General features: G+C 41.3%; 2 protein-coding genes across 3 annotated transcripts; both read left to right on the top strand.

Annotated features, from left to right (window-relative positions):
- Positions 1-174: 174 nt before the first annotated feature.
- On the top strand, positions 175-930 carry rnf182 (ring finger protein 182). Its single transcript, XM_076293319.1, has one exon. The coding sequence runs from the start codon at positions 175-177 to the stop codon at positions 928-930; it is 756 nt and encodes a 251-aa protein (XP_076149434.1).
- Positions 931-2,564: 1,634 nt separating this feature from the next.
- Positions 2,565-13,012, top strand: ranbp9 (RAN binding protein 9). Of its 2 annotated transcripts, none has more exons than XM_076295396.1 (14): positions 2,565-3,134; positions 5,064-5,175; positions 5,270-5,322; positions 5,741-5,908; positions 6,087-6,109; positions 7,299-7,483; positions 7,714-7,826; positions 8,097-8,205; positions 8,323-8,477; positions 9,801-9,945; positions 10,345-10,463; positions 11,979-12,130; positions 12,568-12,679; positions 12,871-13,012. In XM_076295396.1, the coding sequence occupies exons 1-14, from the start codon at positions 2,918-2,920 to the stop codon at positions 12,999-13,001; spliced, it is 1,794 nt and encodes a 597-aa protein (XP_076151511.1). In that variant the 5' UTR covers positions 2,565-2,917; the 3' UTR covers positions 13,002-13,012. The 2 variants fall into 2 exon arrangements, with proteins under 2 accessions (XP_076151511.1, XP_076151510.1); XM_076295395.1 differs by having other exon boundaries at positions 10,342-10,463.
- The last annotated feature ends 1,473 nt before the right edge of the window (positions 13,013-14,485 follow it).

Here is a 14,485-nt window from a genome sequence, read left to right as displayed (position 1 = left end):
TGGCACGGCACAGGGGGATGTTCCGGTCCGCTTTAGCCTGCCTTGCTACACACAGCCTGCATGGGACAGCCTGCAGACCCGAGAAGTGGCGTAGTAGCAGTAGCTGCCTCGCGGCTATGTTCTCCGGCCCTGCCCGCTGAGTGCCCAGTCTGCCAGAGCTGAGAAGAGGGCGAGATGATGGGACAGACACTGGAGGATGGCGTCGCCACCGAGGAGCTGGAATGCAAGATCTGCTACTGCCCCTACAGCCTCACCAGCCGCCGGCCCAAGGTGCTCGAGTGTTGCCATCGGCTGTGCGCTAAGTGCCTGGCCAAAATCCTGGACTTGGGGGAGTCGCCACCAAATGCGGTAGTGTGCCCATTCTGCCGGTACATCACCGGTTTGCCAGGGGAAGCAGTGGGCAGCCTCCCCGATGACTGCAACTTGGTGGCGGCGCTGTCTCTCCAAGTGCGCAACCACAGAAATCTTAACGAGGGCCCTGGAGAGATCCTCCTCAGTCCCAGGCACCTGAGCTCTCTGGTGGGCCCATCTGCCACAGCCTCCCCCTCTTCTTTGCGCAGCTCCAACTATGTGGTCATCACCATCATGGAGTCCCCGCCGGAGTCCAATGACCCTCACAATGGGCCCCTGGCAGCACGCGGCAGGGACTACCGCTCCTCTAGCTTGGATTCCATGGCTTCTATCACACAGCGGTGGACAGTATGGAACTGTGCGGCCCTGCTGTGCCAGACGTCGGCCCGAGCCCTTGTGTGGCTCCTGGGGCTGTTGTACTTCAGCTCTCTTCCTATGGGCGTCTACTTGCTCATAATGCAGAAAACCACCTTGGGCGTGCTGCTGGTCAGCTTGGTGCCCGCTAGCCTGCTCATGATCATGGCATATGGGCTCTGCCAGTGCCTTTGCCACGAATTCTGGGACTGCGTGCCACCCTAACAACCAAAGGGAAACCTTCCACATCAGCAGCCTGACTTTAGTGACGTGTTGCTCCAGAGTGATTAGAGAAAAAATTATATGGATACCATATTATATCCTTTATTTTCCACCAGTTTTGGATAGTTTGGAACCAGCAAAAATGGATAATAAATGATGGGGCAATGGACACAACTGAACACAAAGTAGTTTTCAGCTAGCAAAAGTAACATTATAACTCCCTGCTTTGCTAACAGCTGCTTTGAAATATTTGTCATTTGGTCAACCGAACACTGAGACGGAAAACACTTCTCAGTGTTAAGAACTTTAAATATGTAATTTATTAACTTTTAAAAAAATACTTTACAATGACAGACTCTCTGCATATTTATAGAGCACTCAACTGAATATGGAGACTGTATGTTTGCCTAACAGTAAATATATTGAGGAATGTTTTTGTGCAAAAATCTGAGGTATGTTAGTCTGAGCCACCAAATGCACTCTTGTGCAAAGTAACTGATCTGTGATTATCATTTAACGATCAAGTGTATGATTTCTCTGTGATGTATGGTATATGCAAAACAGATCAATGTCTTGAGTATGTTATGTTGTATAATTATTGTGACGTTTATAGTCATTTTGTCAGCTATCCTTTTTGTGACAAGAAATTAAATGGAGAAACACTTTTGGAATATTTGACTTGTGTGATCTTTGTAGCATGATGGGCTTTATAGAATACTACCCACAACTTTTGGTTGACAGTGAGGCTGAAAATTCAAGCCTGAATTTGAGACAAAGAATGAGTGTGCATTCAAAAGCAGACGATAAAAACATTTTTTTCTGAAAGGTTGAGTGCTGATATTTTTAATTGGGAAAGCATTGTCATCTTGTATCCTATAAAAAGCATTTCAATCAACAAACCATTTCTGCCTGAGCCAAATCCTCAACCCTCCCCAGACAGTAACTTCACATATCAGTCCATAGGTATCCTGTCTACAGCGCCATCCACATTGATTAGAACCTTATTAGAATACTTTTAAAAAGACTAACATTATGAAAATTATCTTTTAGTGATTTAGTATTTATCTCACAATGAAAACAATGAGGAAAATCCAACCTTGAGGGGAAAATAATTTATACAGGGGAAAAAAATAATTCCTCATAAAGAACAAAAACACATGTGCCTAAGTATTGACACCCTTAGTTAAGCTTTAACAAAATGGAACAAAAACTTGTTTTTCTCATTGATCATTTTCCCAAGCTGTAGTCCATAACTTTCGGATTCACTAAGGTCTATTAGGCCTACAAATAATGTGCCACAGAGGTCAATACCATTCTTAACATGAGAAAGACAAGAGAACACACACTTTGGATAAAGGGAAAGTAGTTGACCTTTGTAAGTCAGGGTATGGCTAAAGAAAATCAGTACTCATCTGAAAATACTCATATTACAGTGAAAATATTAATTTTGAGATTGCAATTAAATCGAACTGTGACAAACTTCACCTGAACAGTGGCAGAATGGGAAAATAAGTGGTTATGTCTGGTCATGTATGATGTCCTCGAGGAAGTGTGACTGGACCTCCTCTTAGCCAATCAGATTTCTGTATCCCTCACTAACAACAAACAAAAGATCGGGTTTACCTACAGAGCTATCTGTCGATGTCCAGTCTCAATTTAGTACATAGGATTTATTGTGTCTCATAAAGTGAGCGCGTCGAACTTTTCTAACATGTTCTAGATGGCGAATGTGGGCTAGAGCTTTACTTCATTTGCGCTGTGAATGTCAGCTAATGTTAGCTAGCTGTTACGATTGCTTACTTGACAAGCAAGCTGAGGAGCTAACGCGAGTTCATCTTTGCTAGCATTGAAGCTAGCTGGCTAGCTGGTTACAACATAGGACCACGACATTTGTGGTCAGATAAACGACTAAAATCTGTCACTCTTAAATAGCAGTCCAGCTGAAAAAAGCTGGCTAGCTATTAAAACAAACGAAACAGAACTAATCGTCATGTCAGGACCATCATCGGGCTGTGGATTTCTGATGTCGGTTGTTGTTCACGGAGACTCTGCTCTTAACGAGCAGGAAAAGGAGCTCAATCAGCGACTTAGAAGGCTATATCCAGCTGTAAATGAACAAGAGACTCCACTGCCTAAATCATGGAGTCCCAAGGACAAGTTCAGTTACATTGGTCTTTCACAGAACAATCTACGAGTACATTACAAAGGTACGACGGAAATAAACCAGTGTTCTTGCAGGCTAGCACCCTAAAACGACTGATGCTAACTTTAGCTTGCGTCGCATTTACTATAAAGTATTACTAAATCAGTGTTAGCTGCTGTGGCTGGCTAGCTAACTAGCTGGTTAGTTTGCTTATTTATGACATACCAAAGGAAGGTTAAACAGTCTGGTTAGCTCCGCGTTGCTTTCTCTTAGGAATCCCCAACAGTCAAGCTGGTTGACATGCTAACTTTATCTGGCTAAAATGTCATATACACTGATATAGTCAGTTTTCACTGCAAGTTAAGATGTGTTTACAGTGTAAACTCGGTAGCAAGCTACCCTGTTTTAGCTGTCAAGCTAAGTCGCTAACTTTATGACGGAACATTAACATCAACATAAGCCTTATCGTAGCTCGCTGTCTGTATTGCTACATGCGAATGCTAGCATGCCTTGGCTTTTAAGGCCAACTCTTCAGCTAACAGAGATCATTTGACTGGGTCTAAATATAGATTCTATGAATCTATGATGCCTTCACTATTAGTTGACTGAGTTGACGTTAGACGACAGGGGCCTCATTAATTTTACTTTCTGAAATCCAACATCACCTCACCTTAACGTTAGTTGATGAATAAGCTAAACGTTACCCTGTACGCATCAAGTTGTAATGTGCTAGCTATGACTTTGGTGGCTAGTGTGTTGGCAGCTATTTCATAACTTAAGTTTTCTTTTTGTCAGTATGATTAGATAACTGCTATTATATATGTGAAGAGTTAGCCAGAGACCCGAGTAGTGACTGTCCTTTTCATGTCATTTGAGGAAAACTATTGTTGCTGTAGACCCAACAGGTCAGCCAGGTCCGGAAATGTTGACTTGGTACATGATCGCTTGAGTGCAGAGCTAACGAGTAAACAAGATAACAGCTAGCATGATGTCAACTTGAAGATTAAGTGAATTGGTTAGAATTAGAGATGACTGTGTCGTTGAATCCTTTGAACAAGTCTATGTTGCGGATTGCGCAGGATGCACTCATAACTGGTTGTAGTCGTGGTGCAATATCGCCATGTTGAAGCTTTATAGCTAACTATAATCAGCTTGCTGTCGTTAGCTTGCTAAACATTTTACCCAAGTTATGACGTCAAGCCTCCATCTTCAGTTATCTCCTACCCAGAGCAAGCAATGCACTGCTCCTTGATTTTCTCCATGATTTTCTACCGGAACTAGTTATATATTTTACAATATTCACCGTAAGGCCACACTTTATTGATGAACTATAATGCCCGGTCATATTATAGTTTTCAGATGAGATGGTTTATTTGGCTACGTAGCTACACTAGTTAACTCTTAACATCACATTAGTTAACACTAGTCAATTTTTGCATTGTTACATTTTACATTGCTGTCTGACATTCTGACACATTATATATGGTTATGGTTATGGGATTTTGCAGACGCCTTTGTCCAAAGCGACACACAAATACAAAAACAACATAATATTTAAAATATAACAGGGAACAGATTAGGATGTTGGCCAAACTATAATAAGGAGAATAGCAATAATAAACAATTATGTCCATTCAATCAATAATAAAAAAAACAATGACATGGTAAGACTATATTAAGGAGAATATCAATAATAAACAATAATGTCAAACTAATCAACAGCCTAATGGAAATAAAACAATATTATGCAAACCATAAAGCATAAGAAGCGCTTAAAGAATATATGATCATAAAGCTATGGTACATTTTACAGGTGAATGGTTGGAGTTTATGAATTAGGTGAAAAGAACTCAGTTGCAGGATAGACAGGAAATTCAGGTGCAGGTTAGACAGTTATGATGGTGGTTTTTGGTTACTCTGGCTCTGGCAGCCTCCCATTTCAGTGCTAGCATTTGTTCTTACTAGAATGTGTGTGTCTCCCTCAAACACTAAGGACATGGAAAGACCCCAAAAGACGCTGCCTCTGTGAGGGCAACTCATCCTATCCCAGCAGCCTGTGGCGTTTACTACTTTGAGGTGAAAATCATCAGTAAAGGGCGAGATGGGTAAGGAAGCGAAAAGAAGAATTTTCACACAACACTACACATCACTCTGTGAGAGAGGAGGTAGCCTAAACTTTATATTTTGTTTGGTTTTCAGTTACATGGGCATTGGCTTGTCTGCACAGGGTGTCAACATGAACAGACTTCCAGGTAAGGCAATGCTGAGAGATTACATCCTGTCAGGACAGTAGCTGCTCTTTACTTTGCTCTTCTCGTGCACTGTGTTTGTGTGTGATGTGGCCCTGCTGCATAAGTGGGCCTGTTGTATGTTGTGGTCTCCTTTGGGTGTGTCGCTTTAGAGAGTAGAAGAAGACTCTGGCCTGAAATGACACCACGGTGCTGGGGTCACATGTTTACATGCAGCCAGTGAGGGATATCTGGCAGAGCTGGGTGACACCCTGTGCCTTTTTAACAAGTCACAGGACACTGGGTGGGCCCTCGGTAGTGCTGCAGAGCATTGACGAGATAAAACCCCAACTGAGTCGATTGGCTGTTCCTCACATCAGTTCTTCATCTTTCAAGTATGCAAAAAAAACATCCTTTTTTTGTCCTTTTTTGTTATGCTCAGGTTGGGACAAACACTCCTATGGTTACCATGGAGACGACGGCCACTCCTTCTGCTCCTCTGGTACAGGCCAGCCATATGGGCCGACTTTCACCACTGGTGATGTGATTGGCTGCTGTGTCAACCTCATCAACAACACCTGCTTCTACACAAAGAATGGTCATAGTCTAGGTATATGCGTTTGCCATGCACAATATTATTTGCAAATCTAATGAACATAAAACTCCATTAATGAAGCTCTTAGCAAAAAAGCCTAACAGTGTAATTTTGCTCTTATCAGAGACATTTTATGGGTAATCTGTGATAAACTGGTGAAACAATGTGTTAATAAAATTCTCCTCTCCCATAGGTATTGCTTTCACAGATTTACCGGTGAGTATACATTTTGTTGAAATGTGACCAGATACTGTATATTTTACAAAGAGTTTTTATGTGCCAAATTGACCATGTTTGCATGAATTGCAAGTTCAGTTATAATTCTAGCTTATGTTATTATGTAACCCTTATTTTGTTTTATTATTTAATGTGCTGCTGCCTTGCATTGGATAAGCTGATCAAATATCAGTTATTTGTTGTTCCAGCATCTTGTTTGGTTTACATGCTGATTTGCGCGCATTTGATCTTATAGTCTTTAAGTGTTTATCTTTGAGTAGGTGTTAATCGTCTTTCCATAATAACCAGCAAGGTGATTTTTATGCATATATTCTTGTAGGCATTCTATATAAGCTAGAATGCTGTTGTTTATCTTCATTGACAAAGTGGAGAAAATAATGGCACAAAGAGTTGTTGTAAATAGGAGCCACACAGCAACAGTATGAGCGATTTCTTTTCTTGGTTATTATTTTATTGATGAGTCAGTTTGGCAGAGCTGCTACAATCTTATATGGTGTATACATTTGTATGTTTTATGTATTTGTGCTGTAATTCTACATGTCAACAGATGTGGTAGATGTGGTCATTTGGTATAGCAACCATTTGTTTCTGTATCTCATACAGTACCTCACCTTAGGTGTGAGGTGTTTTAATGTGTTAGTTGAATTAGTGGGTTTATTCCATTCCTTAACTTTACCAATACATACCTCTGGTTTTTGCTAGTTGATTCTTGGTTTTAACTTTACCAAGACGTTCCATAGTGAACCCACAATAGCTGAATAGCTGCTTGTGTACAGAAAAAAAAATAAAACAATAATCCATTGAGCAGAAAACAGCATTGGCAGCAGTCCAACATTCTGTGGGTGTTTTGAAGGAAATGCGTTGGTTCACCAGCTTTTAGTGTTCCTTTCATTCAAATATGGAAAAAATGGAAAGTTCTCTTGTGGAGCTTCTATCTCCGTTTTGTGAGAAAAGGGAATGTGGGTAATTTTTTATTATTCAGAGGAATGCAAAAAAATAGAGTGTCCTGTTGTCATAAATATTGGTCACTTGTCAGCAAAGATGAGTGAATGATGGATCATCTGGGGTCAAGTAAAAGCATGTATTTTATAACTTGCCATTCTAAGAGAAATCACTGTCACACATGTGTAAGCACTATCCTCCACCATTTCCTTCTCTCTCTGCACAGCCCAACCTGTACCCTACAGTGGGTCTACAGACCCCAGGGGAGGTGGTGGATGCTAACTTCGGGCAGCACCCCTTCGTCTTTGACATTGAAGACTACATGCGGGAATGGAGGACAAAGATCCAGTCCCAGATCGACCGTTTCCCTATAGGGGAGCGAGAGGGCGAATGGCAGGCCATGCTCCAGAAGTGAGTTTCATGTCCAGGAGAATGACGAATACAGAAAAACAGACTTTAGAGATTTTTTAAAACTTTTTTTTGTAGTCCCGCTGTATTTGGAACCAGATTGCTGGTGTGTGGTACTGTAGGTAGCACACTTGGCGATTTATACCTGATTCTGATTTTGAAGTGCTGATGCTATTGACAAAATATTGGCCCTTGCTGTTAGACCTTGAGTTTGATCTCCTCTTCTCTCTCAGGATGGTGGCCTCCTACCTAGTTCACCACAGCTACTGTGCCACTGCTGAGGCCTTTGCCAAATCCACCGATCAGGCCGTGCATGAGGAACTGGCTTCCATCAAAAACAGACAGAGTGAGTCTCCACAGGTCACATGACCAGTGGCCTCCTGTTCTCAGGAGCCAAACAAGGGAGCTATCTTCAGCTCTGTTTGTTTAATTGCTCTTGCCAGTGTAAAATATAGTTCCTTAAAAGGAAGTAAAAAAAAAACAAATGTCAAATGGAAGTGATTTATTTTGATGAACTGCACTTAGTTTGTGCTTGTGTATGACATGCAAATTGCAGTGGGATTTTTAATGATGGTTCGATGAAAATGTTTGAGTGATTTATTACAAATACCTACAGAAATCCAGAAGTTGGTCCTGTCAGGAAGAATGGGAGAAGCTATAGAGACGACACAGCAGCTTTATCCCAGTCTCTTAGAGAGAAACCCAGACCTCTTATTCATGTTGAAGTAAGTCCTGGCTCCCATGACAACGCACATGTGTATTCATTTCCACACTTATGTGCCTGTTTGGACGGACCTTGGTGTGCCAGCATGACTTCTCTAAATGGCCTCTATCCCCTCCAGAGTCAGGCAGTTCATCGAGATGGTGAATGGCACAGACAGTGAGGTCCGGTGCCTGGGAGGGCGAAGCCCCAAGTCCCAGGACAGCTACCCGGGGTCACCTCGCCCCTTCAGCAGCCCCACCCATAAAGCCAGTGGCTCACAGGCCTACCTGACAGGTATGGTGCAGACTTCACCTGGACTTTACTTTTCCCTAATTAGGAAATACTTGATCATTTGTTATCCTCAAACATGGATGATTTGTTATCCTCAAACATCAAGCATTTATGTCCACATGTAAGTATCATATTTGAATCACCCGAAGGGTCGGACATCCATTTGACAAAGATCCGCATGTAGTGCGGAGGACATGTCTGAAAGCAGCTATTAAGTGGTAGTGGTATGAGCATTCATTCAATGTGTGTGCAAAAATTAAACCACTCAACTTGCACTCCACACACCACTGAAACTGAAAGTTCCAATGATATCGTTGGTAGGCTGAGCTTTTGTTTGATAGAACAAAGTGGATTCCTGCATAGCATTTAGTATTGTATAGTGTAAGTACATCTTAATAAATGTGCAAAAACAACACCGTAAGTGCTTCTAGCCTCATGGGTCCTAAACTGTTATACTTGCTAAACATTACACTGAACTTTCTTTTTTACGAGCGCTGTAGCCTCTTTCGCTTCTGCTATCCACACACATAAACAAACTCACGATAGGCCTCTTCAAATTAAGCAGGTTTTCACTGACTGCTTTTGCAACAACAATAGCACAACAATAGCAAAACAATAATGATTTCTGGGCCTATTCTTTTTTGTGAGGTTGGGTGATAGTGATAGATTACGCATTTTTATACTTCGTGGTACTCTTTTTTCACCACACATGTGTTTGCATAGCTGGTCACACACATGGTAGTAGAGAGGAGCTGCACAACCTTACAGTGGTAAATTCTGGTCTACTAGTAGTAGCATTGCCACATTAGGTCTACCATCAGTATTATCTAAACTGAACAAAAAAAATTCTCTTGAATTTTGTTCAGAAATCCATATTCGTGAGCACTTCTCCTTTACATTCAGCTCACTGGCAACAGCTCTTTTGGACATTCCTGCAGTCAGCATGTCAGTTGCATGCTCCCCCAAATTTGTTCAGAACATCAGTGGCTTTGTGTTGTGTGATAAAACCGCACATTTTAGAGATACCTTTAATTGTGACCAGTCCAAGGCACATCTGTCAATAGTTTATATCAGCGTCCACCTGTCAGTGGGCATATGACGTTTGACAAAATAATACACCACCTAGCACAGATTTGAGCAAATCTAGAGAAACAGAACAAAACTTATACTTTGTATATTCATGAAAAATGGGAGCGAAAACATAGACTTAATATTTTTCTTTAGTGTATTTCCTGATTATGGCTGAGTACTGTCTGAAAAAGCGTGTGTGTGTAACTAATCCAAGGACCCTGCCTGTCCCACTGATCTCACTCCTCCTGTCCCCAGGATTCGAGAGTAACGGCTGTAATGGTATGTCGTCCAGTAAAGCCTCTTCCTCAGCCCACTGTACAAAAGCCTGCCCGTCCGGTGTGGCCAGTGGTGACCCCGGCAGCATGAACGGCACACGCAGCCAGCAGCAGCCCAGCACCAGGTACACCGCACCTTGCTGAGGCTAGCCCCTTCATGGAGCACTCTGTATTTATGAGATTTTACATTACATTACATTACATTTAGCAGACACTTAATACGATTTAATACTTGTGTTTAGAAGTTACAGTTCAGTGCAACATTGAGGTTGATTGCCTTTTAGTTTATATATGGTGTATATGGCTCACATGGGCTCCAACATCCTGGTATAGAATATTCAAACAATGTTTTGAATGCTAGAATAATAAATGAGGTAGGATGTATACAAAAGGCATTCATGTCACTGCTCTTCCGACCTTGATGTGTAGACAGCCCTTAATTATTAGCCTATAACAATTGACACATACATCTAAACAAATTTGATTTTTAATTAATATTAACCACATTAATAAATCTTCAGCAGTGAGGTGGAGATGGAGGTGGATCACTTCACCAATGGCGTGTCCGAATCGTCCTCCAATGGCTTTCTCAATGGGAGCTCAGTGCATGGCGTGGAACCAGATGACTGTGATGCAGATATGGGTAAGAGCAGCCCTGTAGCATAATACAGGAGGTCTTACCTCCTGTGCTGTAGGTATGTGTATATTTACAATGATGAGCATAAGTGAATACACTCATGCTAAAGTTGACTAAAAAGAGGAATAAAAAAATGATAATACCTTAATTAAAAAAATGAGGAAAAATAGCCTATATCTGGTTATTAGCTACTGGTTTGCTTGAGTGGTTGTGGAATAAACTTTGTTTATCTTCTGATTTAAAACAACTCAAAGATTCTTTAACGCTATGCAGCTGCTCTGAAATCTTTGGTCAGTAGCCTATATTATACCATTCATTATAGGTCATGGAAATTCATTTTTTTTTCAGGGAAAAGTCATTTTTACATCTGACATAATGAAAACTATAGAATTGCTTTTGTAGTACATAATTGAATCCCAATTTTTAAAAAAAAAAACTTTTAAAACATATTGTTACTTTTGTCATTTCTTGACTTCTTGTTGGATATACTGTATGGTTCAACATATCCCCTCTTAGCTTCCCACTCATTTTGATAGAGTGGGCTCAAAGTACAGTACCCTCTAGAATTATTGGGACTTTTGGTAAAGTTGACTAAAAACAGGTATACAAAATAATCTTTTGGTGATTTATTGTAATCTCATAATAAAAAAACACAACCTTAAAGTGAAATTAATGTATTCTGAGAAAAAGGAAAATCTCATAAAGAAATAAATATTCTTAACAAAAACACTTCTATGTACGCCAAATCCACCTAAAGTGTTTCTTGCCAAACAGCTGTTTACATTTGTAATGCACTGGAAAGGCCTTTACCTGCCATGCCCTCTAAATAATCTATTAGCAGTGAGGTCATAATTTTTTTAGATTTTTTGGGGGACTTGGTGTTCCCAAGATGATGCCTTTTTCTGTAACTCCCCAACAGTAATCAATTTCCAGTTGATTAGAACCTTTTAATTATTGTTTTAAATTTAAATATGGGCATTAGTACTTAGTATTTTATAGCCATTCCCTGACTTACAAATGTAACACACTTTCTTTTCATTTACATTTAGTGTATTCTCTTGGTCTTTCCCATGTTGAAAAATGACTAGGGGATTTAGCCTGTGTCACTTTATTTTCATACCTTAATGAAAAAAAGTCATGAACTATTTTTAAAAATTCAGACATTCTGATTAACTTAAAGAAGTTGAATATACATAGGAAAATGCCTCTGTTAAATTTGTATATAAGATTTTCTATGGGTGCCAATAATTGTGGGCAATGTGTTTTTCTTAAAAATATTTATTTCTTTGAGATTTTCCTTTTTATCAAAATAAATTTTCTTCCCTTCAAGTTTGGATTTTTTCTTTTCACGAGATTACAATAAATCACTAAAAGATTTTTTATTTATACCTATTTTTAGTCACCAAAGGTTTACCAATCGTGCCAATAATTCTGCAGGGTACTGTAGATTGTGGCTCAAAAAAGGACATATTGGCCATGGGACTTTGGTCGTCTGATTCCTGCCTCTCTGTCTGTCTTCAGAGGTGGAACTGGCTCAGTTCAAGAGGCAGCTGTGTGGAGGCAGCCAGGCGGCCATAGAGAGGATGATCCACTTCGGACGGGAGCTGCAGAGCATGAGCGAGCATCTCCGCCGGGAACGTGGCAAGAACGCCACCAACAAGAAGATGCTGAAGGTCCTTAACTCTGTCCTTAGTTCACTGCCGTTACTTTGGCAGCTGTGGCATTTTAGGGATTTGTAATAGTTACAAAAAAAATAGGAACAGTGTTTGCTAAGCACTTTTATGTCTTGAGTAACTTGACAGACCAGAGAATTGGGCTGAGAAGAATGAAACTACATTCTTTTGACATCAGTCATCTAGACAGACTTGAAAAGCCAGAATTGTTGATTCGTCACCTGTTTCACTGCTTGTTAATGTCAGGGTTTTCTCAGGAATGCCGCTTCTTGTTTGAAACGGACATACTTTCTACATATAATTGTCTGTACAGTGACGGTAAATGCCAGGACCTATGTTCTCAGCTGATGGGTGTTCTGCTGTTAATTCCTTGGTGTCTTAACTGTAATGTGAACTCGTCTACAACCTTTAACTGGAGTCTGTCCCTGTCCCTGTAGGATGCCTTCAGCCTGCTCGCATACTCCGATCCCTGGAGTAGTCCAGTGGGCTATCAGCTGGACTCAATCCAAAGAGAGCCGGTCTGCTCCACACTCAACAGTGCAATACTAGGTAGGACGGCTGTCTTTTGTAAACTTTAAGTTAAAGTTGACTGATAAGTCACACAGACTCACAGAGGTCGACATTGTCAGGTGGTGTTTTTAGAGGCCACGGGGTTGCCATTGCTTTTTAAGTCTAAAAGATTTTATTGATTTTATAGAAGTTGATACTGAGTGTGTATTTGAATGTGTATTTGTTCACAGAGACTCACAACCTGCCCAAGCAGCCCCCCTTGGCCCAGGCGGTTGGCCAGGCTGCGCAATGTCTGTCCCTCATGGCGCGCACTGGCATTGGCTCCTGCGCCTTCGCTTCAGTGGATGACTACCTGCACTAACCTTCAGAGAACCCCCCCCCACACACACACACACACACACACACACACACACACACACATATTTGACCCTGAAGCCCGACCTGACCCTCCCATCCCCCAACCGCCATGCAGCAAGATGACCCCCCCCCCCCCCCCCCACCCCCACCCCCACCCCCACCCCCACCCCCACCCCCAGCTCCCCCCTCCTCCACCCCCAGCTCCCCCCTCCTCATTATCACCACCCACATGAGTCCACACCGGGCCTGCCAGGGTGCATCCCCTCAGTCGGGCCCCCAGCACCTCCCAGGGCCCTGGCCCACCCTGAAGACTGGATCCACTCTTCCTAGGCCACGTTAGACTTATGGCACATCAGGATGAAGATCCCTGAGCCAGAAAAAAAAAATCCCTGAATCATTACCTGGATGTTCATTTTTTCCCTTTGGCTTATTATCCCTATTATTTTAAAACATTTTAATTTTTGGGTTGAGGATGTGTTGCATATGGATTGGGGGGTGGGGAGGCAAGCTCTGATTGTTTCCTAGTTTACAAGGCATGATGCAAATGATTATGATTATAATTAATGTTATTATTATTATATTATTAAACTTGCATAAATATATATTTGTTCTTGGTTGAAAGCTGGCAGAATCAGCACGGCCGACTAATAAAGGTCCCATCACAGTAAACCCTTGCTACTTACAAGTGTCAGCCTGTGTACATGTTACTATTCACAAATCCTGAGTGAGATTGTATTAATGAGAAGTGTGGAATACTTAGTGATTTGCATAAAGAAAATAAGTTTCAACCCATTAAGCGTAATACTGCAGGATTAGGTATGTTAGGAGATTGTAGGAGCTCCTCCTGTAAGGAAATCCCTATGTGCATAAACCTCCACCTCCCTTTGCCAACAGCTCAGCAGGTTTGATGCAATGTTTGGGGCGCAGATTCATTTTTAACTGTGTAATGTCCACACTTGCCCCCTTCCCCTTCCTTTCACCTCATTCTTTTTATTTTTCTCTCACTTTGCTTTCTCCTGCAAGCCAGTCTCTTAAATTACCTTTCGCTTTGTTGCTGCTCAGTATGGCTGTATATCTGACAAAATACATCATGTCCAGCCTCAGCCATTTTTATTTCCTACTCATCCCCCGATGGCCCTCAGTGCTGTGCTTTAAGAAGTAATGACACGGGAGACTGGTTCAGTATTGTCAACAGCACTGTCTTAAAATTTACAATAAAATTACCCCACCCAGGAGGACCGCGTCACAGTTGTGTAAGACTCTTATTCAAATGGGGAGTAGTTAGTTTTAGTTTCCATTGCTGCAAACATTTAGAAGAATTTATCATTTTTGCCTATTGCTTTACCACATAAGGGGAGCAGGCATTTCTTTTTTTTTGCCAATATTTATATTAAAATGTGCAGGTCCAATACATAGAGATAGAAATGTACTTTTGTATAAAGATGTTGATCGTAAGACAATTTATGCATGGCTGTTTTCACAGTGCTG

This window comes from Alosa pseudoharengus, unplaced genomic scaffold (assembly GCF_046254945.1).
Source record: "Alosa pseudoharengus isolate Yale_2024_CS ecotype anadromous, Long Island Sound unplaced genomic scaffold, YU_APseudo_1.1 YU_APseudo_1.1_scf_2, whole genome shotgun sequence".
Taxonomy (NCBI): Eukaryota; Metazoa; Chordata; class Actinopteri; order Clupeiformes; family Clupeidae; genus Alosa; species Alosa pseudoharengus.
The sequence above is the reverse complement of the archived record's forward strand: the minus strand, read 5'-3'. Positions and strand labels throughout refer to the sequence as shown.